The sequence below is a fragment of the Castor canadensis genome, chromosome 1 (assembly GCF_047511655.1).
Source record: "Castor canadensis chromosome 1, mCasCan1.hap1v2, whole genome shotgun sequence".
NCBI classification, from domain to species: domain Eukaryota; kingdom Metazoa; phylum Chordata; class Mammalia; order Rodentia; family Castoridae; genus Castor; species Castor canadensis.
The window spans coordinates 182,125,694-182,153,006 of NC_133386.1; the positions used below are offsets into that span (position 1 = coordinate 182,125,694).

At 56.8% G+C, this 27,313-nt stretch overlaps 3 protein-coding genes across 22 annotated transcripts in view; 2 read left to right on the forward strand and 1 right to left on the reverse strand.

Moving 5' to 3' along the window:
* Positions 1-20,889, forward strand: part of Dgkz (diacylglycerol kinase zeta) — a 40,527-nt gene extending 19,638 nt beyond the window's left edge. For 3 of the 8 annotated variants that reach the window (XM_020172346.2, XM_020172348.2, XM_020172349.2), the window contains exons 2-31: positions 9,508-9,616; positions 9,901-9,996; positions 10,283-10,360; positions 11,431-11,487; positions 11,775-11,843; positions 12,610-12,681; positions 12,788-12,904; positions 12,999-13,070; positions 13,330-13,425; positions 13,734-13,816; positions 13,918-13,978; positions 14,064-14,177; positions 14,260-14,400; positions 14,846-14,924; positions 15,104-15,159; positions 15,242-15,304; positions 15,408-15,481; positions 15,564-15,675; positions 15,971-16,170; positions 16,451-16,551; positions 16,650-16,729; positions 16,828-16,897; positions 17,037-17,077; positions 17,592-17,731; positions 18,650-18,681; positions 18,901-18,944; positions 19,347-19,467; positions 19,544-19,577; positions 19,776-19,875; positions 20,132-20,889. In XM_020172346.2, coding sequence (XP_020027935.1) covers positions 9,508-9,616; positions 9,901-9,996; positions 10,283-10,360; positions 11,431-11,487; positions 11,775-11,843; positions 12,610-12,681; positions 12,788-12,904; positions 12,999-13,070; positions 13,330-13,425; positions 13,734-13,816; positions 13,918-13,978; positions 14,064-14,177; positions 14,260-14,400; positions 14,846-14,924; positions 15,104-15,159; positions 15,242-15,304; positions 15,408-15,481; positions 15,564-15,675; positions 15,971-16,170; positions 16,451-16,551; positions 16,650-16,729; positions 16,828-16,897; positions 17,037-17,077; positions 17,592-17,731; positions 18,650-18,681; positions 18,901-18,944; positions 19,347-19,467; positions 19,544-19,577; positions 19,776-19,875; positions 20,132-20,248 — 2,629 coding nt within the window. In that variant the 3' untranslated portion in view covers positions 20,249-20,889. Of the gene's footprint in view, positions 1-718; positions 4,055-4,168; positions 9,202-9,507; positions 9,617-9,900; positions 9,997-10,282; positions 10,361-11,430; positions 11,488-11,774; positions 11,844-12,609; positions 12,682-12,787; positions 12,905-12,998; positions 13,071-13,329; positions 13,426-13,733; positions 13,817-13,917; positions 13,979-14,063; positions 14,178-14,259; positions 14,401-14,845; positions 14,925-15,103; positions 15,160-15,241; positions 15,305-15,407; positions 15,482-15,563; positions 15,676-15,970; positions 16,171-16,450; positions 16,552-16,649; positions 16,730-16,827; positions 16,898-17,036; positions 17,078-17,591; positions 17,732-18,649; positions 18,682-18,900; positions 18,945-19,346; positions 19,468-19,543; positions 19,578-19,775; positions 19,876-20,131 lie in introns of those variants that run through there. The other 5 variants (XM_020172347.2, XM_020172350.2, XM_020172343.2 and 2 more) reach the window with 4 other exon arrangements.
* A 107-nt stretch (positions 20,890-20,996) lies between these two features.
* Mdk (midkine) lies at positions 20,997-24,092 on the forward strand. 6 transcript variants are annotated; one of them, XM_020172354.2, is made up of 5 exons: positions 20,997-21,015; positions 22,498-22,574; positions 22,729-22,896; positions 22,995-23,156; positions 23,775-24,092. In XM_020172354.2, exons 2-5 carry the CDS (start codon positions 22,499-22,501, stop codon positions 23,798-23,800), a joined length of 432 nt encoding a protein of 143 aa, XP_020027943.1. In that variant the 5' UTR covers positions 20,997-21,015; position 22,498; the 3' UTR covers positions 23,801-24,092. The 6 variants fall into 6 exon arrangements, with proteins under 6 accessions (XP_020027943.1, XP_073900821.1, XP_020027941.1 ...); XM_074044720.1 differs by lacking the exon at positions 20,997-21,015 and adding an exon at positions 21,204-21,223; XM_020172352.2 differs by lacking the exon at positions 20,997-21,015 and adding an exon at positions 21,349-21,491.
* Positions 24,093-24,124: 32 nt separating this feature from the next.
* Positions 24,125-27,313, reverse strand: part of LOC109692005 (muscarinic acetylcholine receptor M4) — a 179,663-nt gene continuing 176,474 nt past the window's right edge. For all 8 annotated transcript variants that reach the window (XM_074044710.1, XM_074044709.1, XM_074044708.1 and 5 more), the window contains one exon: positions 24,125-26,654. In XM_074044710.1, the coding sequence (XP_073900811.1) occupies positions 25,189-26,654 (1,466 nt within the window). In that variant the 3' untranslated portion in view covers positions 24,125-25,188. The remainder of the gene's footprint in view (positions 26,655-27,313) is intronic.

The window sequence follows — 27,313 nt, forward strand, 5'->3', positions numbered from 1 at the left end:
GGGGATGGCTGTCCTAGCAGATGGGGAATGGGAGCTTGCTGCAGACACAGGAGACCATGAAAGGGGCCAGGGGCAGGTAACAAAGGACCCCATGGGAAGAGTCATAGGGAGACAGATTAGTATTCATGAAAGGGATGGGTTTCAATGCTGCCTCCAAGACAGAGCAGTGTGACTGCTCTGGTGCTAGCAGGCAGGCCTCAGGAGCTGGCCAGCCTGTAGCCATCTGCTGTCGGCCTGATCCTCAAGGTTAAGCATGGACCATTCATTTTCCTTCTGTTCACGTTTCAGACTGCGCCCAGCACTTCTCCACCCTAGGGATGCAATAACTAGCAATACCAGGTCCCAGCGCTCACTAGTGGGGGATGCAGACTCGCAAGCAGTGCTGCTGGCCCAGAATAGCTGAGAGAGGGCCCGAGCGTGGGACAGTTAACCCCCCCTCCCCCTCCCCCCCCTCCGGAAAGGGAGCTGGGGAGAACTTTCTGGCAGACCCAGTATTTGAGCCAGCTCCTACAAGATGAGAGGGAAAAGAAGAGACAGAGTTAGTATGCAGAAGGGGGACTGGTATTTCTGTATTGAGACTCCAGGGGCTCAGCACAAAAGGCATTTTTTTGTGTGACGGAAACTTCTAGAGGTAGAGAGTGAGGACTTAAGAACATGGAACTACTGGGTTTGTGTCTCAGCTGTGCCACCAGTCAGCTGAATGCCTCAGGCAAGTCATTTAACTGTCTTTGTCTCATTTTCCTCATCATAATATGAGGAAACAGGTAATGGAGAAAATACCAATTGCCAATTTTGTGAGGATTAATAGGTTAATATTTGTAAAACACGTTGAATAACCAGTGGCCAAGTGAAGTAATGTATTTGTCAAATAAAATATAAAAAAAGTAGGAGAGGCTGGCCACGGTAGTACACCCCTGTAATTCCAGCTACTTGGGAGGCGGAAGCAGGATGACCTCCAGACCTGGCAAAGTTAGTGATTATGGTCAAAAAGTTAGGGAGACCATCTCAACCAACAAGACACGTGGTGGTAGAGCTCATCTGTTATCTCAACTGTGCAGGAGATTGTTGGTAGGAGGTTCATGATCTGTGGCCAGCCCGGGGCAGGAACACTAGATTCTGTCCGAAAAATAAGCAAAAAGGGGCTGGAGGCATGACTCAAGTGGTAGAACAGCTGCCTAGCAAGTGCAAGACCCTGAGTCCAAATGCCAATACTGCCAAAAAAGGAAAGAGATGAGAGAAAAGGCTAGGAAGCTGTTGACTTCCAGGGGCAGTAACACGTTAGTAGGTGCTTTCGGGTGAGTTCTGGCAGAGGGCAGCAGGAGGATATTGAGAGGGAGACTCCGGAGGAATGAATCACTCATTCCACACACATCTCTCCAGGATCCAGCAGGGGCCGTGCCCTGAGACAGAGTCCCAGGACATGAAAGAAGAGACTGGGACATCGCATGAAGGAGTTCAGTTAGGGTTCTATCCCAGCCTCCAAGCACCCGAGGCAGCCATTCCTCCTCTCGCCCTGTCTGCCGCCTCCACACCGTGTGACTTCAAGTCACCCTGTCCCGCTGTCCAGGTTTCATAAGGCAAGCTACAGAGAATGTGGAGTGAGCAATAGCTCCCAGACCAAAAAGGTACCTCCAGCTGTCACTCTTGGGAACTCCTGGCAAGAAGAGGAAGGTGGCCACCAAAACAAAGGCTTTCACCATCCTCCTGTACCCAACAAAAAGAAGTGGCCTGGGCCTGTGGCCAACCCTCAGTTTCTTACCCAGGAGAGGAAGCCCTTTTCTTCCCTGAAGGCTCTGACCCCTCCCCAGCGGAATTCCCGTTCCTTCCTCCTGAGCTATCTGTGTGGTGGTAAACAGCTCACTGCCAGGTCCTGTGCTGGGCAGGCCCAGATACACTGACCCAGTTGCTACTAGTCTGACAGAAGAATAAGGCATAAGGACCTGAAAGAAGCAGGCTTTCTTAGGGGCCCAGTGGCAGAGGAGCCAAATGGGTGGTATGCAGATGTTAGCTGGAGTGGGGGTACTAGTTTGGGCAGCCATGGGCAAGTGGGCTGTGGGTAGCACATGGAGAGTGAAGCCAATATTCCAGGAAGAAGATGTGCCAGGTACAGGAGCACAGCAGGAGCTGAGCATAGCCAGTCTGGGGACAGAAAATAGTTTGGCTGTGTTAGAAACAAGTGTTTGTGTCATGCCCAGGAGGCTGAGTTACTGCCACACTGCAGAAGTCACATTTGCCTGACTGGAGGATTTAGAATTTACTCTGAATCAGTGGGTCTCAAAGCGTGGTCCTGGGGGTGCCCTAGACTTTCCAGAGGATTGATGAGGTCAAAACTATTTTCATAATAATTTTTTCTGAGTGTGCTGGCACATGCCTGTTCCCCTGTGCTGGTGTCTACCAGAGCAGTGGTTGTTAGACTCCTGAGTGTTCACAACATGAGTCCCTCACTCCAGTTCACATTTCTTTAAAGAAAGGTAGGACAAATTATTAATTTTGGCCAGTTGTGGTGGCACACACCAGTAATTCCAGTACTTGGGAGACTGAGGCAGAAGGATATGGCTTCAAGGTCAGCATGGGCTGCAGAGTGAGACCCTGTGTCAAAAAAATTATGTATAATACATTATAATATATATTGTAATGTTATATTCTAGAATATTAAAATCCAGACCCTTGAGTATACGTCTTTTTAATATTCTGGGTGCAGAAATGGGGTTTATATCAATTTCTTTTGCTAAAGTGGAACTGATGAAGAAAAGCTCTTATATGTCAGGCATTCTTTTTAATGAGCACCATTTTTGCTTGAACACCTGACAGACAAACTAGTCAGACTTGGGTGTCTGCAGACATTTTCCCAAAAATGAATGAGGTGAGCCTGCCAGTTCAAAAACAGTATCAGCATTTGTTGCCAATGAGAAAATTTGAGCTTTTGAGCAAAAATGAGAATATGAGAAACCTTCCATCCACCATCGAGACCCTAACAGCTCCCCACGACCTCAAACTCTGCTGAGATCAGTACCGATAGCAAATGTGGTCTTTTGATACTGTGTGATGAAATGTGTCAACATTTGGCAGATCTGCATAGCTCAGTCAATCAGTTCTGATGTTACCAAATGCAAAATACAAGATAGCCCCACACATGGAGGCACGAGCCTGTTGTCCCAGCCACTCAGGAGGCTAAAGCAGGGATATTGCTTGAGCTCAGGCATTGAAGACCAGCCTGGGCAACATAGAACCCCCATTTCAAAAACTAAAACAAAATGCACTGCAAGATAGTATGGCAAAAGGTTTATTGATATGGTTTGGATTCCACCTTGCACCTAACTTTTAAGAAACTACCACTCAGCATATTTTGATGTAGTAGCAAACAAGAATATCCTTTCTGGAGTCCTGGCTCTCAGCCATGACAGCCACAAGCTCCCATGAACCATAGGTGGCCCGTCTGTTTAGTGGGGGCCAGTAAACCACCAGCACAGGGGAATTACCAGCCTCCTATTTGATAATGCTCATGAAAAATGCTTTCTAAGTTGTGAAACACTCCACAGATATTTATTTTGGCGATTATTTGTCTGAAGCCAGTGTACTTAGCTGCCTGAACCCCAAAAAACCTGTGCAGTGGACATAAGACATTAGGTGACTGTCCCCCTTCCTTCAAAAGGGAACCAATGGACCCCACTTATCCCTCCTTAGACCTTGTCTCCAGAGCCAAGTCAGGTATGGGCTGGCTATCACAGAGGGGAGGCTATGGGTCAGGCTGTCTCTACTGGCTCTGGCCTTAGGGAAGAGGAGTCAGGAGGCAAGGCTGCCCGCCCACCGGCTCCCTGCTGCCTGCCTGCTGCAGGGCCCGGAGCCACCACTGGAGAGGAAGTGCAGTCAGTTACCACCAATCGGGCTATTTTCATAACGGCTGTCAGGCAGGGGGAGGGGGCGGAGGAGCAGCCACCACAGTTCGCTATCCAAACTAGGACTTGCTCAGCAGAGGCCCGCAGCCCGGAGCTGGAGCCAGAGCTGCCCCAGGGACCCTAGCCCCCACTGCCTGCTGCCCTGCCTTCCAGATCAGGTCAAAGGGGCCCCCAACCTTCTCTGCTTCCTGCTAACTCCCTCCTGTGCCTTTCTGGTGGGGCTGGAGATGGGTGGGTCAGGGTGGGCCTGGGCACCGCCATCTCTAGATAGGGACCTGGTCTTGCCAGACACCCCCTGAAGCTGATGGAAAAGGAACAGGGTCTGGTCCAGCTCCTGCCCTGCCAAGCAGGGCAGACCCTGAAGAGTCAACATTTTCCTCACCTGCTTGCTCCCCATGTGCATTGTTGTTGCGTTTTGGTTGAGTAGAGGCTGGGGGAGTGGGCACCGGCTTGGCCAACCCAGGCTGGCCTGGTATGTGCCAGCCTCCCTTCCAGCTCTTCTGTCTCCTTCCCTCTCACCTTGGCTATAGGAGCAGAGCAGCCAGAGGTGGCTTGAGGCCCCAGTCCCTGCTCTGGGGCTGCTGGAGATGGGGATCACCATATCCCAGGTCCAGCCTTTGCCAAGCAAGGCCTGCCCATGGCATGGAATGGGCATTATGGCAGAACCCCACGGGTGTCCTGAGCAAGTTTCTCTGGAGGCAGAGGACTCCCCAGAGACCAGCCAGGGATTTGGGCAGAGGGCACTCCTCAGTATGAGTAGACCCCAGGTGGCATGGGCTGCCAGGCTGTGTTCCTCATGTGGTGAGTGGTTGCCACCCTGGGCATTCTTGCTTCCTCTTCTGGGTTCCCATCCCAACTTGGTCAGTGAGAAATCCCAGGAGATGGCAGGATCAGAGGCCCTGGGGTCTGTTGGGATGTGGGCCCTGCTGTGCCCTTGCCCTGCCAGGTATCATCAGATGCCTGCATCCATCATTGCGTCAGAACCTCTGTATGCCGGCCTTTGGAACTAGTGGGTGGCATGACCCCCATTTTGCAGATGAGAAAGTTGAAACTTGGAAAGGTCAGTTGGTCAGCCCAGGGTAGCAGCGGCAGGTGCAGGATTCCACAGTGCTGATCTTTCCCACCTGATGCTGGCAGACATGCAATGGTGTGATGGGAGACCAGGAGTCCTTTTTTTAGCTGGTAGTTGGATGAAGCACTGTGGTCCCTTAACCCACACTGGCAGCTGCTTTGGCTTAGCCGCTGCAGCCCCTCATCAAGGGTGCATGGCCAGACTGCACCATGCCCGTCTCTCTTATAGCATCCTTTGTCCTCCCACAGGCCATTCCCTCATCAAACCCCTGGTAGCCAACTAGAGGTTGGGATACTCAGAGCTGTTTTCCCCATCTTGTGTTCCTTGGGTGGGGCGGGCTTCCCCACAGGCTCCTCACCAGGAAGCCCAGAGGCAGGCAACCATTTTGCTGTGCTGTTGGTGTCAGAGCCCTCTGGGGCCTCCTCCAGTGACCTTTATGTGTCCTGTGTGGTGTGCTGGAGGTGACAGAGAGCATGAGGTGAGAAGCAGCAGCCACTCAGCTGCACCATGAGAAGAGCCCAGGCCCAGGCAGGGCTTCTGATTAGATCCAGGAGAAGCCCCAACAGATAGGAAGTGAGGAGTCAGGCAACTGCTGACCAGCAGACCAGAGGAACAGGAAGCATGGGACCTGGGGGAGTGAGCACTGGGAGCCCAGGGGTGTGGGTGCCAGCAGGAGAGCTTATCATAAAATGTCAGTCTAATAGGGAAACTGAGGCCTGTGGTACATGGTCACACAACACTGACTTCCTGGCTTGCCTTGCACTCCGCTGGGAGGGGCTGCACCCTGGGCAGCTGAGGAGATTCCTGAACAGATAGAGGTTTAGGGTGCCCAGTAGTGTGTGGGGCTGGGCTATAGCTGCCCCACGAATGCTGAGATGTGTCTGTCGTGATAGGGGCCATGTCTTCCTAGCCCTGTTGTCAAGCAGGTCTGGATCAGCAGGCAGGGCCCAGCCCTCACCACTGCCCAGGGAGCACAGCAGCACCCTCCCCCACACTGACTGTGGCCTTTTGTTTTCTGGGTGACACTAGCATCAGGCGGTGTGTGTCCGGGTGACTAATCTCCTCCAGGCTGGGCAGCTGTCACAGAACAGCCTGAGCAGACGGGTAGGGAAAGCTGACACCCTGGAGAGTACTGGCAAGCCTGTGCCCTGGCAGCAGCGGGCAACCAACCCTGCAGGCTTCTTTTTCCCAGGACACAGAGCCACCCCTATGAGGCAGATCTGGGCTCAGGCCCCGTCTTTGTCACTGATTGGCCGTGTGACTGTGCAAAGTTACTGTGTCTCTCCAAGCCTCAGTTTCCCTATCTCCCTAGTGGAGCCACCAGTACTGCCTCCCTCCCAGGGCCTGCCACAGCATAGGTGTTGAGTAAATAGGGTGGTTATTATTATGGCTCCCTTCCTCACTGTCCCACCTCAGTCCTAGCCTCTAGGTCCAAAGGGAAAACCCTGTGCTTTGCCAGTCTCTGGGGTCAGACTTTGGCCTCAACTAGATTCCAACACTTGCTCCACTGGCTGACTGTGGGGTTTGGGCCATTGCCCCTCTGTGCCTCAGTTTCATCATCAGGCTTGCGGTGTAATACAGTACCAATTCCTTGGGATGTTATGGCTTATAGAGTAAGCGTGTGTGAAGGGCCTGACACAAGCTGGACACCGGTGACTCATGTCTGTAATCCTAGCTGCTCGGGAGGCAGAGATCAGGAGGATCGCAGTTCAAGGCCAGCCTGGGCAAATAGTTCATGAGACCCAACACAGTTCTCAGAAATACCCAACACACACACACACACATAAAAAAAAAAAAAAAAAGAGCTGGTGGAGTGCCTGAAGTGGTAGAATGCCTGCCTAGCAAGCATGAGGCCCTGAATTCAAACCCCAGTACTGCTTAAAGAAAAAAAAAAAAGGACTGACACATAGTGGGTCCAGTGAGTATAGCCAAGGTGACATTGATTTTATGAGAAAGCCATCACTCTCTGCCTAAGGAGCTCATCTCCTACCCAGTCTGTCTGGTTTGAAAGAACACCTTTGGGGTCAGAGAGCACTGCCCTGTGTTGGGCAGTGTTGACTGCTGCTTCACCCACTCAGCTGCCTCCCTACTCACTGATTGCAAGAGCGTGGACTCCTTGGCCCACTCACCTTTCCCTCATACCCTGATGAACTGGCCCTGAGGCTGCCTGTGCAGACCCACAGGGCAGTAGCAGACCAATGAGCCAGGAAAAGGTGCTAGACATGCAACCAGGGTGACTTCCAACCTGGCCTCTCTGACAGTACATCTCTCCCATTCACTGCTGGTCCAGGTTACCACCCATGGCTGGCTTTGGCCAGGCCCTCACCAGGTAGAAGTTTTTTTCCTGTCTGCCCAGGCAGCTCTGTTCCCTGACTGCGACTTGGGCCTCCATGGCTGCCAGGGGCTGGATTGCACTCCCCCCACAAGACTCCTCAGCCCAAGAGAATACCTAATGGGGACATGGGTGTCCCTGGGCTCTCTGGAGGCATCACCACTCAGTAATTCCAGGTTTCCTGCCCTTTCCCAAGTGTAGGGGAGTTGTGGGCAGAGGAACCTCATGCCAGTGGTCTGGGAAAGAGGAAAGGGCAGTGTGGAGGTGAGCAGGTGAAAGAAGCAGGGCTCAGGATGGTAAGTGAGGCCAAGTGGAGCAAGGGTGGTACCCATGCCTCCTGCCTCCCTGCAAGAGGGAACTCCAATTAGTTGGTGCTTGGAATTGTGTGCCTTAGCACCCCCCCACCCCCCAAGCATTAGGGCCCCTCAGCTGCATAGCTGGTGGACATCATCTGGAATGCCCCTACTCTGTCCTTTCAGAAACATGAGACAGTGCCTTCTAGAACCAGAAAGTTCTTAGAGATACAGATGTACACACCTGAAATCCAGAAGGCTCCTCTTTGGCCCAAGGCTCTTGCTTGGTCCCCCTGAGCAAAGACAGAACACTCCTCCCTGTGGGGCTGACTCCAGTTCTCTGAGGCCTGGTTTCTTCAGGGCCTTTGATCCCTGAGCCAGACATCAGACCCTCCCCATTTTATGTTCCACCCTCAGCCTGGCCCTAATGCTGGGTCTGGGGCTCTTACCTGGTCTGAGTTTCTTAGCAGAGAGCATCATTTTATTTCATAGCTTGCTTTGTGCTGTGTCCTTGGAGGCAAGCCTTACAGTCTGCATAGGCAGACCCCAACTCCCAGCTTGATCTTTTCCATTAGCTTCTGGTAAGGGAGGTAAAGCCTTTTATGCCCCAGGGTCTGGATTTTGGTGCCTGGGCAGGGGAAGTACCTCCTATCTAGGACTCCTGAGGCAGCCTGGGTACAGATGGGGAAGAGTGTCAGCTGTCTGCAAATTCCCTAGTACCCACCAACACTGTGTTCATGGAGGCCAGAGGCCAAGGTTACCCTCATCCCAAACGCCTAAGTGTCCCTTCTCTGCTCACTGGACACAGATGGGCTGCAGCCTGGCCCAGCTCTTGATGCTTCTGGTCTGTGTGCCCAACAGCCACCAGCCTGCCCCTGGCATGGAGACCTTCTTTAGGAGACACTTCCAGCAGAAGGCACCAGGCCCTGGAGAGGGGAAGCGGCGGCCCAGTGGTGTAGGGCTGCCCACAGGCAAGGCCCGGCGCCGCTCCCCAGCTGGGCAGGCCTCCTCATCGCTGGCCCAGAGGCGCCGCTCCAGTGCCCAGCTCCAGGGATGCCTCCCAAGCTGTGGAGTGGGCATCTGGAGTACCAGCCGCCGGCGCTCCAGCACTGCACCCCCTGCCTGCAACCCCCGCTTTGTCGTGGAAACGATGCCCACCCTGCAGCCTGCTGTGGGTGGGACTCAACTTCTGGATGCACCTCTGCTGTTGGCCAGGCTTGTGGGCATGGAGGAGGAGAAAGAGAAGGAGGGGGATATGGCAGCTGGGGCATCGAGTGCTGCCCAGACAGGCACTAGGACACCAGGGCCCTCCCCACACCGGCCCACTCGGCCACTGCTACCCATGCCCCGTTGCCTGCGCCGAGCCTCTTCTCGCCTGCTCCCTGCCGATGTGGTGTATGACCACACTCTCTGGGGCCTACATGGCCACTATCGGCGCCTTAGCCAGCAGCGGTCCTCAGGCCAGCACCTTGGCCCTGGGGGCCAAAGAGCCTCAGGCACCACAGTGGGCCCCCTGATACCTCCCCGTGTGCGCCCACTGTCCCGCAGACGCCAGGTAGCCCTACGGCGCAAGTCAGCTGGACCCCAGGCTTGGAGTGCCCTGCTTGTGTAGGTATAGCTACAGCCTTTGAGGGGTCTGGGTTGGGGTGAGGGTCTTAATGCTATACCTGGCCTGAGGATGGCCAGCTCTGGACAGTGCCCAAAGCTAGTGCATCTTCAAGAGACTGTGAGGGTGGAGTCTCTTAAGCCTCTGAGTGCCTAGCCTGCTGTGGCTCCTCTACCCTTTCTGCTGCTCTGCCTGTCTTGGCATTGTTGGAGGTCATGTGAGGGCAGGGAACCCAGGTGTTGGGGAGGGAAGTAGAGTCAGCAAGTGGCTAGCTAGCCCCAGAGCCTCAGCTGTCTCCTTTTCTGTAGGAAAGCCATCACCAAATCGGGCCTCCAGCACCTGGCACCCCCTCCTCCTGCCCCCGGGGCCCTGTGTGCTGAATCTGAGCGGCAGATCCGGAGTACTGTGGATTGGAGTGTGAGTAGCTGGGTGCCTCTGAACACTACTGTGTGCCAGTCCCTGCTGGCTCTGTCACAGGAGCAGTAGGGACAGGGAACCTGTATGGTTTGGGCAGACTTCCTGGGGATGACTGACTACCTTAGAGCCAAGCCTAAAGAGTATGGACAGTGGGGAAAACTGGACAGGGGAAAGCAGATTGTGGTGGCTGAAGCACATATGTCTTGGGAGATGGAGGGTGGACAGGGCTGGTGGTGGCTGAGCGGGTGATAAGAGTGCACTGAGCATGCTCACCCATGGTCTAGGAGTCAGCAACGTATGGGGAGCATATCTGGTTCGAGACCAACGTGTCGGGTGACTTCTGCTATGTTGGGGAGCAGTACTGTGTAGCCAAGATGCTGGTGAGTGAGTTCAGCAGGGCCTGCTGCCCCCTGGCGGTGGAGAAGGGTCTAGACCCCTGCAAGTGCTGCATCCCTTCTCAGAGCTAGGTACAGCTCTGTCTGAGGGTGCTATGCCTGCTGTGGGCTGCCTTGGGGTGAGGGGTATAGGGACCTTGTCCTGGTGACAAGCACTGGCCCTGGAGCTGCATGTGCCAGAGCAGATGCAGAGTTCTCTGCTTGCTCCAAGAAGGTGTCTGGGTAGAGTTTCTGTCTGGTGCCTCAGGGACCCTCTCTCTCTGTTCTACAGCAGAAGTCAGTATCCAGGAGAAAGTGTGCAGCCTGCAAGATTGTGGTGCACACCCCCTGCATTGAACAGTTGGAGAAGGTGCGTGCAACTGCTGAATTGCCCCTTGGGGTGCTCAAGACCTCTGGGTGCACACTACATGTGTGCATGTATCTATACACATGCACATTACACACACACTGCCTGCTAGGAGTGATCCAGCCTGCGTGATAGTGAAGAGTTGTGGACCCTGGAGTCAAAGTACCTGAATTTCAGTCCAGGCTTCTGCCATTTATTAGTTGCTGTACTCGGCTGCCTAGATCATAGAGTGGGGCTCAATGACTATTACCTGATGGCATACATTAACAAATGGTGGCCATTTTATCATGTCCAGACTAACATTTAGAAGAGGCTGTCGAATTTACTGAAGCTTCATTTGCTTGGCTATGACTGGGCTGGTCCTGTTTGTTAGCTCTGTTACTTACATGCTACTTCTGGGAACAGAGAGAGCACAGCCTATCTGCAGCTGGGAGCATGTCTGGGACTATGCATCTAGAGGGAGGGAGAGGAAGATTGGGCAGGTGGGTCAGTGGAGACAGGAGGTGGGAAGGCTGGTGTAGAAGAGGAGGGCTCCCTGACCGGCAGAAGCCCAGGCCAGTAGGGCAAAGTCTGTAATACTAGGAATGGCATGAACAGGCAAGCATGGACTGCCTTCCCTGGTCTCTGAATTGTACAGTTGAGGCGTTCCTGTGACTCTTCTGAGGCTGAAATAGGGACAGTTGTGGAAAGAGAAGTAGAAATACAATCTCTCATGGAAGGTGACTGTCAACCTGGGTTCAGCACGTTAGCTAAAGGTTTCCAGGAGACAGCCCAGTGTGCAGGCAGGGATGGGTTCCTGCCCTCCCTCACCTGGGTTAGGAGCGCTGGAAGGCGAGGAAAAATAGGGCTGGCAAACCATGATCCACTTTGTGGGAGACAGATATGGAGCCCCCAGCCTCTCTATCCCAGGATCTTAAGCCAAATCCCTTCAGGCCAGTGGGCAGGAGGGCTTCAGAGAAGCTACTACGTTTCAAGGGCTCCCAGGAGGATCTGGGGCTCTCACTACCTGTGAGGGTGACCCCTGTCCAAAAGGAGGCTCTTGACATGTTGGTGGTCACTGTAATGTCTCACAGATAAATTTCCGCTGTAAGCCATCTTTCCGTGAATCAGGCTCCAGGAACGTCCGCGAGGTAAGTGCACAGGGTTCTTAGCGACAGGGAAGACCCCAAGTTAAGGAAATCTCTCTGCAGTACCCGCAACCTGCCGCCAGGGGGTTCAACTTCCAAAGGGGAGGCTTGCTGCTCCTGCCTGTAGAGGGGTGGGGCACCGCATGCGCATTGAGCCTTCCCGCCCACTCCTCCCCACCCCCACCCCAGGATATGGGCTTCCTGTGGCCCTGCCCTTCGCTGCCTCGTTCAGCTCAGGACTTTGCCCCTCCACCCCTCGCTCACTCCAGTGACATTTCTCTCCTCCCCAGCCAACCTTCGTACGACACCATTGGGTACACAGGCGACGCCAGGACGGCAAGTGTCGGCACTGTGGGAAGGTGAGGACCCTTTCCGAGGGTGCTAGACATCTTCTGCCCAGCATCCCAGTGTGTCCGATGTGGACAACAACCACGGCCCCAGCGTGCAGTTCCAGGCTGGCTCTCAGTCACCAACACCCCTGGTTGTGCTCTTAGTCTCTGGTTGGAGCAGGAGGGCAGGGAGGAAGGTTTTCTTCAGTGCCGTGAGTCTGATCTGCTGTGAACGGGAGAGGGACGCCTGAGAGTCCTGTAGTCTTACCCATTCGTTCAACAGATATTTATTGAGTGAATGTTACTTGCCAAGTGTTGAGCTGGGCGGGTCATGCTCCCCCGAGGGCAGTGTGGCTCGAGGACAGGCTGTCAGTAAGAGCAGCTCTCACAGGTGCATGGCTTTGTCCCTCCATTTATTCTCGGTGCCCAGCACACAGTAGGTCCTTGCCAACGGTTTGAACAGAGGAGGAATGTGGTAGGTAGCACAGAATGTTCAGGGGCCTGGCTGGTCTTGAGACCAGAAAGAGGCAAACCTGAGTCGAGCAGGAGTTGGTTCTTAGATTCTCCAGAGCCCCTGTGCACCCAGTGCTTTGCAATTGACCTCAGACAGCTATAGGCCCCTGACTGAGCATCCCTGCTTTTGGGGTATATTTTATATTTGTTCCATTTTCTTATTTATTTTTAATATGCTTGGTTTCCTTCCTCAAGGAAGGGAAGGGGGAAAGGAAGGTAGCAGAAGGAGGGACTAGGTCTTCTCTACACCACCTTGTGCTCCAGTAACCCTGTCCACCCTCAGGGCTTCCAGCAGAAGTTCACCTTCCACAGTAAGGAGATTGTGGCCATCAGCTGCTCCTGGTGCAAGCAAGCCGTGAGTGCTGCCCTGCCCCGCCCCTGGGAGCTGCACTGTGTTGTTCTGGAGTTGGGTCCCTGGGTCTGAGGCCTGCAGCTCAGCCTCATCTGTCACTGCCCTCTAGTACCACAGCAAGGTGTCCTGCTTCATGCTGCAGCAGATCGAGGAGCCCTGCTCTCTGGGGGTCCATGCAGCGGTGGTCATCCCCCCCACCTGGATACTCCGAGCAAGGAGGCCCCAGGTAAATCCTTCCTGTACCCTCAAAACCCTCAATCAGAGCCCACCAGCCATGCCACCTTCTCCCCCTTTCACCAATGTTACCGCCTCCCTTGCAGAATACCCTGAAGGCGAGCAAGAAGAAAAAGAGAGCCTCCTTCAAGAGGAAATCTAGCAAGAAAGGGCCTGAGGTTAGATTGGGGTCTATTTCTCAGAACCAGTGCTGCCAGCTCAGTCTTTGGGGACAGCAAGTCAGTTTGGTCCCTGGGGGCCTGAGAAAAATGGGAAATCAGCTCCCAGTTGCCCCCTCTGGCCAGGCCCACCAAGAGTTCTGACCAAGGTGGTATGTGACAGTGTGCCAAGGGGATGCAGTGTCACCCTGGGGCCTGTCGAGGAGGGGTAGGAGGGGTCAGAACAGGGAAGAGCCTTATGAGCCCTTTTGTCTCAAAGGAGGGCCGCTGGAGACCCTTTATCATCAGGCCCACCCCATCTCCCCTCATGAAGCCCCTGCTGGTATTTGTGAACCCCAAGAGCGGGGGCAACCAGGTAAGCACAGCTTCCCTCCCACTGACAGCTTCAGGTAGGGACTGGAGTCACGCCCACTCACCAGCTATTGTTCCCAAGGTCCATTTTGGGTTTCTGCTCCCATTCCTCTTTCCCAGGGATCCTGAAAAAATCCTGTCCTGTCTTCACCCCTCACTCCTTATTGGGCCTGGTTCCCACAACCACATCCTTCTCCCTGTGCTTCTCCCCACTTTGCCCCTGTGCCCCCCCATCCCCCCCATCCCTCACCCCACATTCCCCCATCTCCCTCATCTCTGCCCCAACACTCCTTGGCTCGCTGTACTCCACAGGGCGCTAAGATCATCCAGTCCTTCTTGTGGTATCTCAATCCCCGACAAGTCTTTGACTTGAGCCAGGGAGGGCCCAAGGAGGCGTAAGTACTTGCCAGCGTTCTGCAGGGGACAGTAGGGGTTTGCCTGGTTCTGGGTCACAGCACACATCCTCTGACCCCATTCCTATCTTCCCCTTGCTCAGGCTGGAAATGTACCGCAAAGTGCACAACCTGCGGATACTGGCATGCGGGGGCGATGGCACAGTAGGTTCTCCTGGAACGTGCTTGTGTTTGCCACGAGGGTCCACTGCTGGGCCTGACTGTCCTCTCCTGCCCTGCCCTCCTCCAGGTTGGCTGGATTCTCTCCACTCTGGACCAGCTGCGCTTAAAGCCACCGCCCCCTGTTGCCATCCTGCCTCTGGGTACTGGCAACGACCTGGCCCGCACCCTCAACTGGGGTGGAGTAAGTGCCTCTTGGGAGGAGATTGTGAGGTCAGGGGGACTCTGACCACAGGAAGGGCTCAGTCCTTGCTTTCTCCTACCAGGGTTACACAGATGAGCCCGTGTCAAAGATCCTCTCCCATGTGGAGGAGGGGAATGTGGTGCAGCTGGATCGCTGGGACCTCCGTGCTGAGCCCAACCCTGAGGCAGGGCCTGAGGAGCGAGATGAGGGTGCCACTGATCGGGTAGGCCAGCCAGACGGGGTTGAAGTGTCTGAGATGACCTGTGCTGGCCCTTGCACTCCCACTCACTGGTTAGGGGAACTGGGGAATAATAGTTCTCACCTCACAGGATTTTTTTTTTGTTCAGCCACCTGGCACACACTGAGGAGCTGCTGTGTGCCAGGCATTGTTCTAAACAGTGGATAAGATAGTCTCCACCCCTCATTAGTACATGGTGTGTGGGGTACAGGGCTAGAGGGATCCAGCAGTGCTCAGAGGAGCTAGGAGGGGAGAGCCTGCCTGCTGGTGTGGGCTGGGCGGAGTGGGGGAGTACTTTGGCATATTGTTCCCTGGGTGAAAAGGCTCTAAAAGCAGATGGACTAAGTGAGCGCAGAGGCCACTGGGGTAGGCCCAGGAGGGGGAGGCTATCTGTGAGGCCAGCCCTCATTTCTGTTCCTTGACATTCCAGTTGCCCCTCGATGTCTTCAACAACTACTTCAGCCTGGGCTTTGATGCCCACGTCACCCTGGAGTTTCACGAGTCTCGAGGTTGGCAGCCTCCTGAGGAGGAAGCTGTGGGCACCAGGGCAGGGAGGGCACAGGAGTGTCCCATGGAGAGCCAGACCTTGTCCCCCAGTGAAAGGCACTCGTTCCCAGCCTCCCTTTCCACCCTACTCTGGGACGCACTAGCAGTTTGACTAAGCGTCCCATTTCTTGTCTCCATGCAGAGGCCAACCCAGAGAAATTCAACAGCCGCTTTCGGAACAAGATGTTCTATGCCGGGGTGAGTCGGAGTCTGCCAGCACCCCATCCCCTGTGCCCAGCTGTGCAGCTGTCATGAGATGGTGACACCCTGTCTCCCACAGACAGCCTTCTCTGACTTCCTGATGGGCAGCTCCAAGGACTTGGCCAAGCATATTCGAGTGGTGGTGAGCAGGGCTGAGCAAGGAGGCAGAGGCGAAGATTCGGAGAGGAGGGAGGGTACCTGAGCATGTGGGTCTCCCAACTCTACTCCCCTGTTCCTACCTCCAGTGTGACGGAACGGACCTGACCCCCAAGATTCAAGACCTGAAACCCCAATGCATCGTTTTCCTGAACATCCCCAGGTGAGGAGGTGGGGCTTCTGTAGGCCCTGCTATCCCGTCCCACAGACACATGCTGAAGCCCACCCCGTTGCCCTCCTCTCAGGTACTGTGCAGGCACCATGCCCTGGGGCCACCCTGGGGAGCACCACGACTTCGAACCCCAGCGGCACGATGATGGCTACCTCGAGGTCATTGGTTTCACCATGACATCTCTGGTGAGTGGACCAGGCTCTGCTTTGTCTGCAGCCCTTGCTCACAGTGCCTGGGAGCATGACCTGAAGCTCAAAGAGGTCACTGACACTTCCCTCTGCTGGCCACCTCACCTCCCTTCTCTGGCTCAGGGTCTCCTCCCCCGACTGAGGACTCACCTTAATTGCCTCTGTCTCCTCCCCTTGTCTCTCCCCTACCCTCCATTCTGTACTCTGTCTGGGGTCACTCTTACCTTTACTCTCTGGAAGGAGCAGATTCTCCTTCCTTACAGCACCTGACCTGAGCTTTCTGTGCCCACAGGCAGCGCTGCAGGTGGGCGGGCATGGTGAGCGGCTGACGCAGTGCCGAGAGGTGCTGCTCACCACGGCCAAGGCTATCCCAGTGCAGGTAGACGGTGAACCCTGTAAGCTTGCAGCCTCACGCATTCGAATTGCCTTGCGCAACCAGGCCACCATGGTGCAGAAGGCCAAGCGACGGAGTGCTGCCCCCCTGCACAGCGAGTATGTTCCACCCCGTCACCACGGGCTGTAGGTCCTGAGGTCAGACACTGCCCCTCTCTGAGCCTTGGTTTCCCCACCTGTAAGAGGAGGCTAACCGGCTGGGGGTGTGACTCAGTGGTAGAGCACTTGCCTAGCATGTGCAAGGCCCTGGGTTCAATCCCCAGCACTAAAAAATGGAAGGCAGGATGGCTCTCTCAGCACTTGACATGGTGCCTGGCTAAGGACTGGTCCTCTGGGCAGGGCCCTTGCCAAGTCCCCTCTCATTGGCCCTGCCCCACAGCCAGCAGCCAGTTCCTGAGCAGCTGCGGATCCAGGTGAGCAGGGTCAGCATGCATGACTACGAGGCCCTGCACTATGACAAGGAGCAGCTCAAGGAGGCCTGTGAGTAGCGGCAGGGCTATGGGCAGGAAGGGCGAGGAGCTGCCCTGCAGATAGGCAGTGGAGACAGCCAGCTGCTGATGGTCTGCTCTGTCCTCTAGCTGTGCCACTGGGCACCGTAGTGGTGCCTGGAGACAGTGACCTAGAGCTCTGCCGTGCCCACATCGAGAGGCTCCAGCAGGTCAGCAGTCAGGGGCAGGAGGAGATGGGTACCACCTGCTCCAGGCTTCTTTCTCTCTCAGCTCTGTCCCATATTGACCTTTGCTTCTCTCTCAATAGGAGCCCGATGGTTCTGGAGCCAAGTCCCCAACATGCCAGAAGCTATCCCCTAAGTGGTGTTTCCTAGATGGTGAGTATGCCCTGAAGGGTCAGCTCCTGGCACTCCTGGACTCTGTCCTGCTTCCTCCCTGGGGAGCTGGGTTGGGCAGCAGAGGATTTGGGCCTGGACTAGGACTTCCCTTGTTCTCAGCCAGTCATCTTTCCCACAGCAACCACTGCCAGCCGCTTCTACAGGATTGACCGGGCCCAGGTAAGCTGCAGACCTATCTCATTCACAGCTGGTCTCCTGCCCCACACCACACCTCTGCAGGGACAGAAGCCTCCTGTTAGCTGCATAGGCTAATGTGCTCACATGCTCACAGCCACAGGGCACTCACCCAATGCCTGGGGCCCCAGACTGGGTATCTCCCCCACTACCACCCAACGCCAGGAGTTGAACCAACAGAAAAGGGAGCTGCTGCACCCAGGAAATGCTTGCTGGGTGGGTGGGAAGGAGGGCCTTGAAGCAGAGTGCCATCCAAGGGAAAAGAAGTAGCTAGGGCCGGGTCACCTGGGTAAAAGCTTGGCAGGAGTTTGTGGACTCCAACGCAGAGATCAGGGACTGGGCTTGGGCAGCGGGAATGGAAAGGGGTAGGGGGGCGGCTCCTGCTTGTAGCAGAGGCTTCTGCAGGTCTGCTACCCTTGCTGCCACTCAGTCCTCATCATGGGGCCCTGGAAGTCTGTGTGCCTAGCCCTGACCCTTAGCCTTACCTCCCCATCCATAGGAGCATCTCAACTATGTGACCGAGATCGCACAAGACGAGATTTATATCCTGGACCCTGAGCTGCTGGGGGCATCAGCCCGGCCTGACCTCCCCACCCCTATTTCCCCTCTCCCTGCCTCCCCGTGTTCCCCCATGCCCCGGTGAGTCCCAGTGTCCAGGCTCCTCCATTCCCTAGCTTTAAGTCCCATCCGCTGGCTAGTGGCTCCTAATTACTGCCTTCGGCCCCACGCTGTTCATAAGCTCCAGCAAGTACTAGATGTGCCCATCAGCTAGCTGCCCATCAGCTAGTCATCCGCCTGCCCTCACGGCCCTCTACCACTAACCTACCTCAACCTGAACCTAGCCAGAGCCCTGAAGAGCCCCCAGCCACACAGCTCTGCTCTTCCTTCAGGAGTGGCCTCACAGAGGCCTGGCTACCTCCCTGCTTTCTCAGCCCCACACCCTGTACCTGGTCTTCAACAAGTCCCACTGAGCCCTCCTTTCCATCTCACCAACGGCCTCCCAGCATTGCATTTTTGCATCATCATGGCCAATCTCCACACACAGCGGCAGCTGAGGTTGCAGACCTTCCCTTGGTACCCAGTGCCTGGCTGCCTCTGACCCCAGCAGCCTTCCCCAACCCTCACTATAGTCCAGCCTTGCTTCTCTGAGGCCTCAGGCCAGCTCCCACCTCTGGGCTTTTGTCCTTGGTGCCTCACACGCTCCCCTTCCCAGCACATTTCCACAATCTCAGCTTGGCTCTTTCCCCAGAGAGGTCTTTCCCAGAAACACCATCTGAAGGTGCTGCCTCGGACCCACTACCCTGCTCTGTATTGATAGCACTTGTGCATTCCTTATTTATTGTCTGACTTGTGTCCCTGCAGTAGAATGTAAGCTCCACGAGGGCAAGTTTTCCATCTGTCTTGTTCCAGCTGTATCCTCATTGCCTAGAATAGTGCGTGATTCGTGACAGGCACTCAATAAACTGTTGAAAGAATGAAGGGCGTCACCGGTTGGGGTCAGGATGGCCAGCTGGGCCTGGCGGAGCTGGGTTACATCTCACCCTGCTCTGTTTGCAGGTCACTGCAGGGGGATACTGTGAGCCCTCAAGGTGAGACCTCTTCCCCCAGGGCCCCTCCCCCCCTCCCTGACCATAGGAGTGAGGCTTACTGCAGGCCTGGGTCCATATACAGCCCTACATGGTCACTGTCATCCCCAAGCCCACCCCTGGCACACATGGTCCAGCAGGCACAGTCCCTGCAGTAATGCATCTTCACACGATAAGCCCAGGTCACCAACCTCAGAGTATAACGACAGGTGTTCTGTGCAGGTGAGGAGCTGATTGAGGCCGCCAAGAGGAACGACTTCTGTAAGGTACTAGCTCGGGGCTCCGCAGCCCCTGCCCTTTGTTCTAGGGAGAGACATGTCTGAGTTGGGCCAGGAGCTGACTTGTTCACACACTGTTATCTGTCATTATCTGGCCTTCTGTGGGGCTCCTTGGCAATTGTGTCATTCTGCCTTGCCCCATCTGCCCAGGCCACACTAGGTGTCTCCTGGCAGGGACTTCCTCACCCAGTACACCTGTCCTAGGTATTTAGGGACAAGTGTTAGGGGAACCACAGGCTGCAAGGCCCATCATCCCTGGGGTGAGAGGCCAGTTTTATCTCTCCTGATGCTCTAGAGAGACCATCAGAGGCACCAGGGAGTGGCCTGTGTGGGAGCTGGGGAAGGAGGGGCCCCCAAAAGGCCCAACCCTGCCCTGCCTCCTGTCCTCAGCTCCAGGAGTTGCATCGAGCAGGAGGTGACCTCATGCACCGGGACCAACAGAGCCGGACACTCCTGCATCATGCAGTCAGCACCGGCAGTAAGGAAGTAGTCCGCTATCTGCTGGACCATGGTGAGCTGTGCTCCTGGGCCTGGGGGGTGGAGGAGAGGCTGCCAGGCCCCTCTGAGCACCCCCTTCCCTCCTGCAGCTCCCCCAGAGATCCTTGATGCTGTGGAGGAGAAGTGAGTATTGGGGAGCATAGGCCCCTGGTTACCCTGGAAACCACCCTTCCTCCAACCCTTCCTGTTGGCCAGCCTGTCCTCCTCTGGGGCTGCCCCCTTTCCCCATCCCCAAAATTCCTGCCATTTCTGGTGGCTGTTGGGAGACAGCCTGGCGGCCCGAGGACTAGATGGGCCCACAGCCAGCCCCTACTCCCCCAGTGGGGAGACCTGTCTACACCAGGCAGCAGCCCTGGGCCAGCGTACCATCTGCCACTACATTGTGGAAGCCGGGGCCTCACTCATGAAGACAGACCAACAGGTGAGTAGATCAGCAGGGCACAAACTCAGCCTTCCCCAGACTTGGGGAGCCCTCTCCAAACAAGGGGCGCTGACCTTGGGAATTTGAAGTTGCCCTTCAATACTGTCCAGACCCTGAGGCAGAGGAGGAGCCAGTGGCCACAGAGGCTGTCCCTTCTCCCACCAGGCTGCTGGGAGGAGAGCCCTTGCCCACTCACAAGCCAGTCAGGCACCCTAGGCTTCTGGTCCCACCCCGATTGCATCTCCCCCCTTATCAGGGTGACACTCCCCGGCAGCGGGCTGAGAAGGCTCAGGACACAGAACTGGCCGCCTACCTGGAGAACCGACAGCACTACCAGATGATCCAGCGGGAGGACCAGGAGACAGCTGTGTAGTTGGGAGGCTGGTGGGGCAGCTGGAGGGACAACTATCAGAGGATGAAAGCCCTCCTGCCTGCCTCACTGCTACATTCCAGTTGGATGGCCACGGGGGGAACCCATGTCTTGGGGAAGGAGCCCCGTACCTGCCCCCTGAGGAGCCGCCCAGACCTAGGGCTGGACTCTGAGGAACTGGGCTCTCACCTATCCCCCTAAGGCCCTGACCTGACCCAGAGGCTCACAGGGGGATAGGAAACAGGCTGGGTTGGACAGGCCTTTGGATAGGATTGGGGCTGGGCGGCTTCAGGGAAGCCGGAGCCTCACCTGGGCTAGATGGAGGAGCAGAACAGAAGGTTGGGTTCTGTCAGGGAGGCCTCCAGGAAGAGGCCCCGCAAGCCACCTGGTCCCCAAGGCCCGCCCAAGGCTCCTGGGAGCTTAGCTTCTCTCCTCCCCAACTCACCCTCTCCGGGCCTCCTCCTGGAACCTCGGAGCCTGCTGTATTCATCTGCCCGCTGCCCTACCTGGCACCTACCCTGGTGACCCTCTCCATGTACCCAGTCATTTCATCACAGACTGTGTGGCCTGGGGGTTGGGGGCGGGACTCTCACGGTGACATGTTTACAGCTGGGTGTGACTCAGTAAAGTGGATTATTTTTTTCCTTTCTGAATTTCTTTTTGCCTCGGAGGTCTTGTAGAAGCAGCGAGATCGCTCGGTTATCCTCAGGGTGGGGGATTAGACACTTGAACCCAGACCCTTTCCTGGAGATCCTGGTACCCGCCTAGAGGTGGGCCTGCCCGGTTGCTGACCTCTGCCCGACTGCCTGGCTTGTCTGGGCGGAGCTGATTTCCTCCTGCTTCCCGCTTCCCACTGGGAGGATAACAATGAAAGTGAAAGAGGTGGGGCGGGGGCCTGGGTCTGGGTTCTTTGGTCCATTTGCCCTGTGGCCTGGAGCAAGCCCCCTCTCCCAGGCCTGTTTATGGGGCTTGGGTGAGGTGAGCCCTGAGGCCCCAGGGTCAGAGGGGGTGGGTATTCACATTCGCCGCCGGGGCTGGGTCTGGAACTTCTCAGATGACTTGTCAGCTCCAAGTTTTACCAAACCCTGCGGCATGCGGGCTCCTCCTTCTCTCGAGTCCCCCTTCCGCCCCCTCAAACCGGCGCTCGGCGGAAGGCGCTTACGTCCTCTGCGCTCCGAACCTGTGCGCTCTCTCTGGGGTTCCGGGCACCAGCCTCCCCAACACAGAGCCCCCTCCTGCCCACGGGGTGAGACTATCCAAGAAGGCGTGGCCGGGCTCCTTCCCGCAAGTGGGGTGCCGAGGAGCGGCGGGAAGCAGAGCGGGGGCCCCGACGGGTTACACCGAGCCCCGGGGCCTCGCGCACGGGGACCGCCCGCTGACTCCGGACGGCCGGCACCCTGCTGGCCACCGGGGCATGTGACACCCGGGGTTCCGTGTCCATCCTGGTCCCCATCTAAGGCTTCAGGCCCGCTAAAGGAAGCGGCAACCTGAAAGCGGGCAGGGCAGCGGGCGACCAGCGGGGGAAGGGGATAGGCCCAGCCCGGGCAGGGGCTAGAGGGCGGGGGCGGAAAGCTAGGGCAAGAGAGTCCGAGATTGGGCCGAGGCAGGGAGTGCCAGGGCGGGACGGAGGCCTGGGTCTGGGAGACCCTGGGCTCAGAAGTTGGGGGCACCCGCGGGGCGAGGCGACCGTGCAGCGACAGGAGCCGCGAAGCCGGTGCTGGGGCGCGGGGCGGAGGCGGGGACGCCGGGGTCGGGGGCGGCGCGGGTTTGAGGGGAGGGGGCGGGGCGGGTCCTTCCTCGGTGGTGTGGGGGGGGAGGCGGGGAGGGGGCGGGGGCCCATGTGACCGGCTCAGACCGGTTCTGGAGACAAAAGGGGCCGCGGCGGCCGGAGCGGGACGGGCCCGGCGCGGGAGGGAGCGAAGCAGAGCGGGCAGCGAGCGAGTGAGCGCGCGGGGCGGCGGAGGGCGCGCGGCAGCCGTGACCCCTCGGCCACTGTCGCCCGAGGGGCTGAGGCGGGGTTGGGGGACTGTTCCATGGACCGGACTTGGGGCAGCACCCAAGGGACGCCTCCCGGCGGTGCGCCCAGTCTAGCGGGAGGGGACCCCAAGTCCTCCCGCCACTCCCTTAGCGGCCCGACTCGGCCTGGAAAACTGGGCAAGTGGGAGTGGGAGGTCCTTACACGCGGCCCCCGGTGAGAAAGGGGACGGGCGAAGGACTCTTGACCCGTGCTCTTCTCCCCCCACACTCCCCAGGATGCAGCACCGAGGCTTCTTCCTCCTCGCCCTTCTCGCCCTCCTGGCGCTTACCTCCGCGGTGGCCAAGAAGAAAGGTGATCGAGGGAGAGGGGGGTTGCAGGAGAATTGGGGACGGGCAGGGGACCTGGGATCTAGCCGCCTGGGCTCCACTGGAAACCCCGGGAAGGCGGTTCCTGAGGGCGTCTCCCAGCACCCCGCGTCCTGAACTCTGTTCCCCGCGCGTTGCAGACAAGGTGAAGAAGGGCGGCCCGGGGAGCGAGTGTGCGGAGTGGACCTGGGGGCCCTGCACCCCCAGCAGCAAGGACTGCGGCGTGGGCTTCCGCGAGGGCACCTGTGGAGCCCAGACTCAGCGCATCCGGTGCAGGGTGCCTTGCAACTGGAAGAAGGAATTCGGAGGTGAGGTGGGGTGCAGGTGGAGGGCAGGGAAGCGGGGCAGAGCCGTGGAGGGAGGTCACAGGCCGTCCCGCTTTGACCCAAGGCCACTCTCCCGCCAGCCGACTGCAAATACAAGTTTGAGAGCTGGGGGGCGTGTGATGGGGGCACAGGGACCAAAGCCCGCCAAGGCACCCTGAAGAAGGCGCGGTACAATGCCCGGTGCCAGGAGACCATTCGCGTGACTAAACCCTGCACCTCCAAGACCAAGGCCAAAACCAAAGGTCAGTGAAAAGGTTGGGTTGCTGAAAGGGGCTACCCTCGCCCCCGAGTATGGAGCTGAAGTTTTTGGGTCCTGGCCGGTGACTTCTTGACATCTCTGCACTCAGTTTCTGTCTGTAGAGCAATCTTAAAGATGGGCGTGGGAAGGTTCTAGAGGGGTCCTCAGGAGGTGCTGAGGTCATACGAGCCCTCATCTGGCTCAGGGAGAGACAGACTGTTCTGTGGGAGCATTTGCTTGCCCTGTCCTGCCTAGTACAGGAAGGGCGCTCAGAGGTCTGTGCTGCCTCTCAGCTCAGCGCTCACTCGCCAAGGCCCGCCGGGCCAACAGGGCGGAGGTCATTCTGCCGCTTCCCAGGTGAAGGAGCTGAGGCTGTTGTTCTGGGCTGCTGGGACCAGGAACTTGGCCTTTCCTAGAAAGTTGAGGCAGTCTGGCATCACAATGGCTGCCCTGTGCCACCTGCTACCTGGTCTGCTGATCAGAAACCACCAGGGGGCAGGGTTTTCTCTCCTGTGACTTGAGTTTTTTTGTTTTTGTTTTTGTTTTTTGCAGGGGATGGAGGGGTGGAAGGGTCGTTCTGAGCTGTGTATCTCAGCTAATCTATTTCTTTCTTGTCCTACAGCCAAGAAAGGGAAAGGAAAGGATTGAGGCTGGGTCAGGATGCCTCAGAGCCACGACTTTACCTGGGGCCTGGCCAGCGCCTTTCCCCTCCTACAGTCCTAAAACATAACCTACCAGTGCCTTTTGTCTGCTTCTTAGCTTTATCAATCATGCCTGCCTCTGCTCTCTCCCTCCCCACCCCTACCAAGTGCCCTCAGTGGGGAGGGACAAGGGATTCTGGGAAATTTGAGCCTCCCCGCAAGGGGATTTGATTCCCAGTGCCCCCTTTTGTTCTTCCCTCCATCATGCCTGTTACTAAGAAATAAATAAAATGAATCAACTTGTTTCCCAATAAAAGCTTTTCTTTTAATATATAAAAGTCCCTTCCCAGGGAGTTTGCTGTGGAGCTTTGTTTCAGGGTGGGAAAAGGGGGGCAGGGGAAGGCAGGCTGCAGGAACTGGTGGGCTTGGGGGGGTGGGGAGTATTCCCCAGAGCTCATGGAAGAAGCTGAACGTGGGTGAAAACGTTGTCTTCCAGGGTCCCTAAGGGTGCCCCCAGCAAGTCCCCTAAGTCAGTCATCTCCCTGGACCACAATGGGGCTGGGGAAGGGAACCTGGATGACTTGATTTCAGCCTCACCTGGTCAAAGGTTTTTTGGTCCAGGCTGCTGCAAGTCAGGAATGTTGTACCCACTGGTGAGAGTAGCGATGAAGGTCCTCACCTGCCTCCCCTACTACCTGGGTGATCACCAAGTTTTCCTCAACCCCGGGGACCCAGGCCGCCCTCAGCACAGATGGAGGGGAGTACTACCTGCTGCAGCCCCCTGACTTGATGTGTCCTTCACATCAAGGGAGTAGTTGGGCCCAACCTGGGCCCAGGAGCTCAGACTTCAGTTCCTGAGTGTGAATCCCTGACCTCCCACCTTGGCCTACCCCTGTCTTGCTCCCCCACCCAGAGCCTGGCTGAGCCTCTGCAGCAGGAAAAACTTCTGCCCCTGAAGTGGGATTGGAGGGGGTGGGGGGGAGCTGAGCCTACATGCGGGTGCAGGGAGGCGGAAAGCACCAATTACAGCAGAACGGGGGACCCCACCCTTCTACTCCTTCCAAACCTGGTCTCTGCTCCCCTCCATGTGTTCATTCTTTAGCTCTGCTGATGGCTGGCCCTGGCCGTGATAAGAGCCTTGGTGGCCGGTGGCCAGTGCCCCCAAGCACTGGGACAATCCCAGTTTATAGACTCCTGCCTGAGCAGAGATGTGGTTTCAGAATCCAGGCTGAGCCTCTTCTGAGCCTCACAGTAGTATTTCTCCCAAGATCTCAATTCTCTTCAGATGCGAACACAGAATGGGGCCTGCGACTCTCTTTCCCACAGTAGTGAGCCATGTGGTCCCCCAGCCACACATGCCAGCACGATACCAGCACCACCTAAGGCACTGCCTGCCTACCTGGCCGTGCCAATGTTCCGATACTGGCACAGCAGCAGGTGCCGGAAGGTCTTTTTGAAGGTGGCATTGCAGAGCGCGTAGCAGGCAGGGTTGATGGTGCTGTTGACATAGCAGAGCCAGTAGCCGATGGACCACACCGTGTCAGGGATGCAGCTCCGGCAGAAGGTGTTCACCAGGACCATGACGTTGTAGGGCGTCCAGGTGAGGATGAAGGCCAGCAGGATGGCAAAGATGGTCCGAGTCACTTTGCGCTCCCTGGCCGCCATCTGCCGCTTCTTGCGCACCTGGTTGCGAGCGATACTGGCAAACTTCCGGGCCACGTTGGCTGCTGGACGCATGCCAGCTGGAGTGGCGGGCACAATCTCGATGGCTGTCACACACTCATTGCCAGTCTGCTTTGTCACAATCTGGATCTTAGACCATTTGGAGGCTGGGTTGAGGGTCCGGGCCTGCAGAGTAGGGGCTGGCATGGCAGGCGTGGTGGCCTCTGTGGTAGACAGCTCTGTGGGTGGCCGTTCCTTGGTGTTCTGGGTGACACTGCCTGAGCTGGACTCATTGGAAGTGTCCTTGTCAGCCGCAGGGCGTGGTGGCGGGGGCAAGGCCGGGGGAGGAGCCTCCTCCAGCTTCCCATTGCGCATCTCCTCTCTTGCTGCCCCTCCAGGAGGGGGTTTCTTCATGCTCTGCTTCATCAGTGGGCTTTTGAGAAAAGCTAAAGTCTTGGCCTTCTTCTCCTTGGGGCCTTCGGGTCGGTGCTTGTGAACGCGGCTGCGACTGGCCAGGGAGATATGTATGTACAGCACCGTCATGATGACCACAGGCAAGTAGAAAGCAGCAATGGCTGTGCCGAAGGTCACTGCTGGGTTGGACAGGAACTGGATGAAGCACTGGTTGTCAGGCACTGTCCTCTTGCCCACCACAAACTGCCAGAACAAGATGGCAGGCGCCCAGAGCACAAAGGACAGGACCCAGGCAGCCGCGATCATGAGGCCTGCCATCTTGGTGGTGCGCCGTGCAGGGTAGGTTAGGGGCTTGGTGACGCAGAAGTAGCGGTCAAAGCTGATGATGAGAAGGTTCATGACGGAGGCATTGCTCACCACATAGTCCAGGGCCAGCCACAGGTCACAGACCACGGCACCCAGGGGCCAGTAGCCCTTGATGATGTACACGGTGTAGAGGTTCATGGAGAAAGCCCCGATGATGAGGTCGGCACATGCCAGGCTAAACAGGAAGTAGTTGTTGACCGTCTGTAGCTGCCTGTTGACTTTGATGGACAGCATCACCAAGATGTTGCCCACAACAGTCACCAGGCTCAGTGAGCCTGTCACCGTGGCGATGAACACCATCTCCACCGTCTCGTAGCGGTTGTGGGTGGATGTGACCAGGCGCACAGACTGGTTGCTTGAGCTGCCGTTGACTGGGGTGAAGTTTGCCATGTTGGTTAGCAGCAGCGGGTGGGGAGTGGCTGGAAGAGGAAGGAAAGAGACGGGGTGAACTGATGAAGAGATAATGCAGAGGCAACCTGGAGTCAGGTGGCAGAGGAGCATCATCAGGAAGAACGAAAGCGCCACCATTTCTCAACTGTTCACTCACTCAACTACTAGTGAGTGCTAGCCTAGGGGCTTGGCACTGTTCTAGGTGCCAAGATTACAGAAGTGAATGAAACACGTAGTGTCCCCGTCTCGTACAGTACGTAATTTATTGTGTGTGTGTGCTGTGGGGCAGGGAAGAGACATAGAAATGTGTCTGTGCTAGAAGGAAAATAAGGCAGGCCTAAGGCAGAGTGAGTCAGAAGGCAGGACGGGGATGGTTCCCGCTGGGTGATTAGGGGCCTCACCAAGGAGATGATGGGGATGATGACAAGGAGGCAGCCATGTGAAGAGCTGCAGAGTGTGACCTAGTCAAGGGCAAGAGCAAAGTCCCTGGGGGCAGGTGTGAGTGGGAGACAGAGGCTCAGAATGGGTGGAGCCCAGAGAGGCCAGGGGGAGAGGGAGAAGATGAGCAGTTCCAGAGGCCTGCAGGTGTGCTCTAGTGAGAGGTGTTCATTTATTCCCTCAGTGTTTTGTTTGTGTGTGTGTGGTGCTGGGGCTGGAACCCTGGGCCTGTACATGGCAGGCCTGTGCT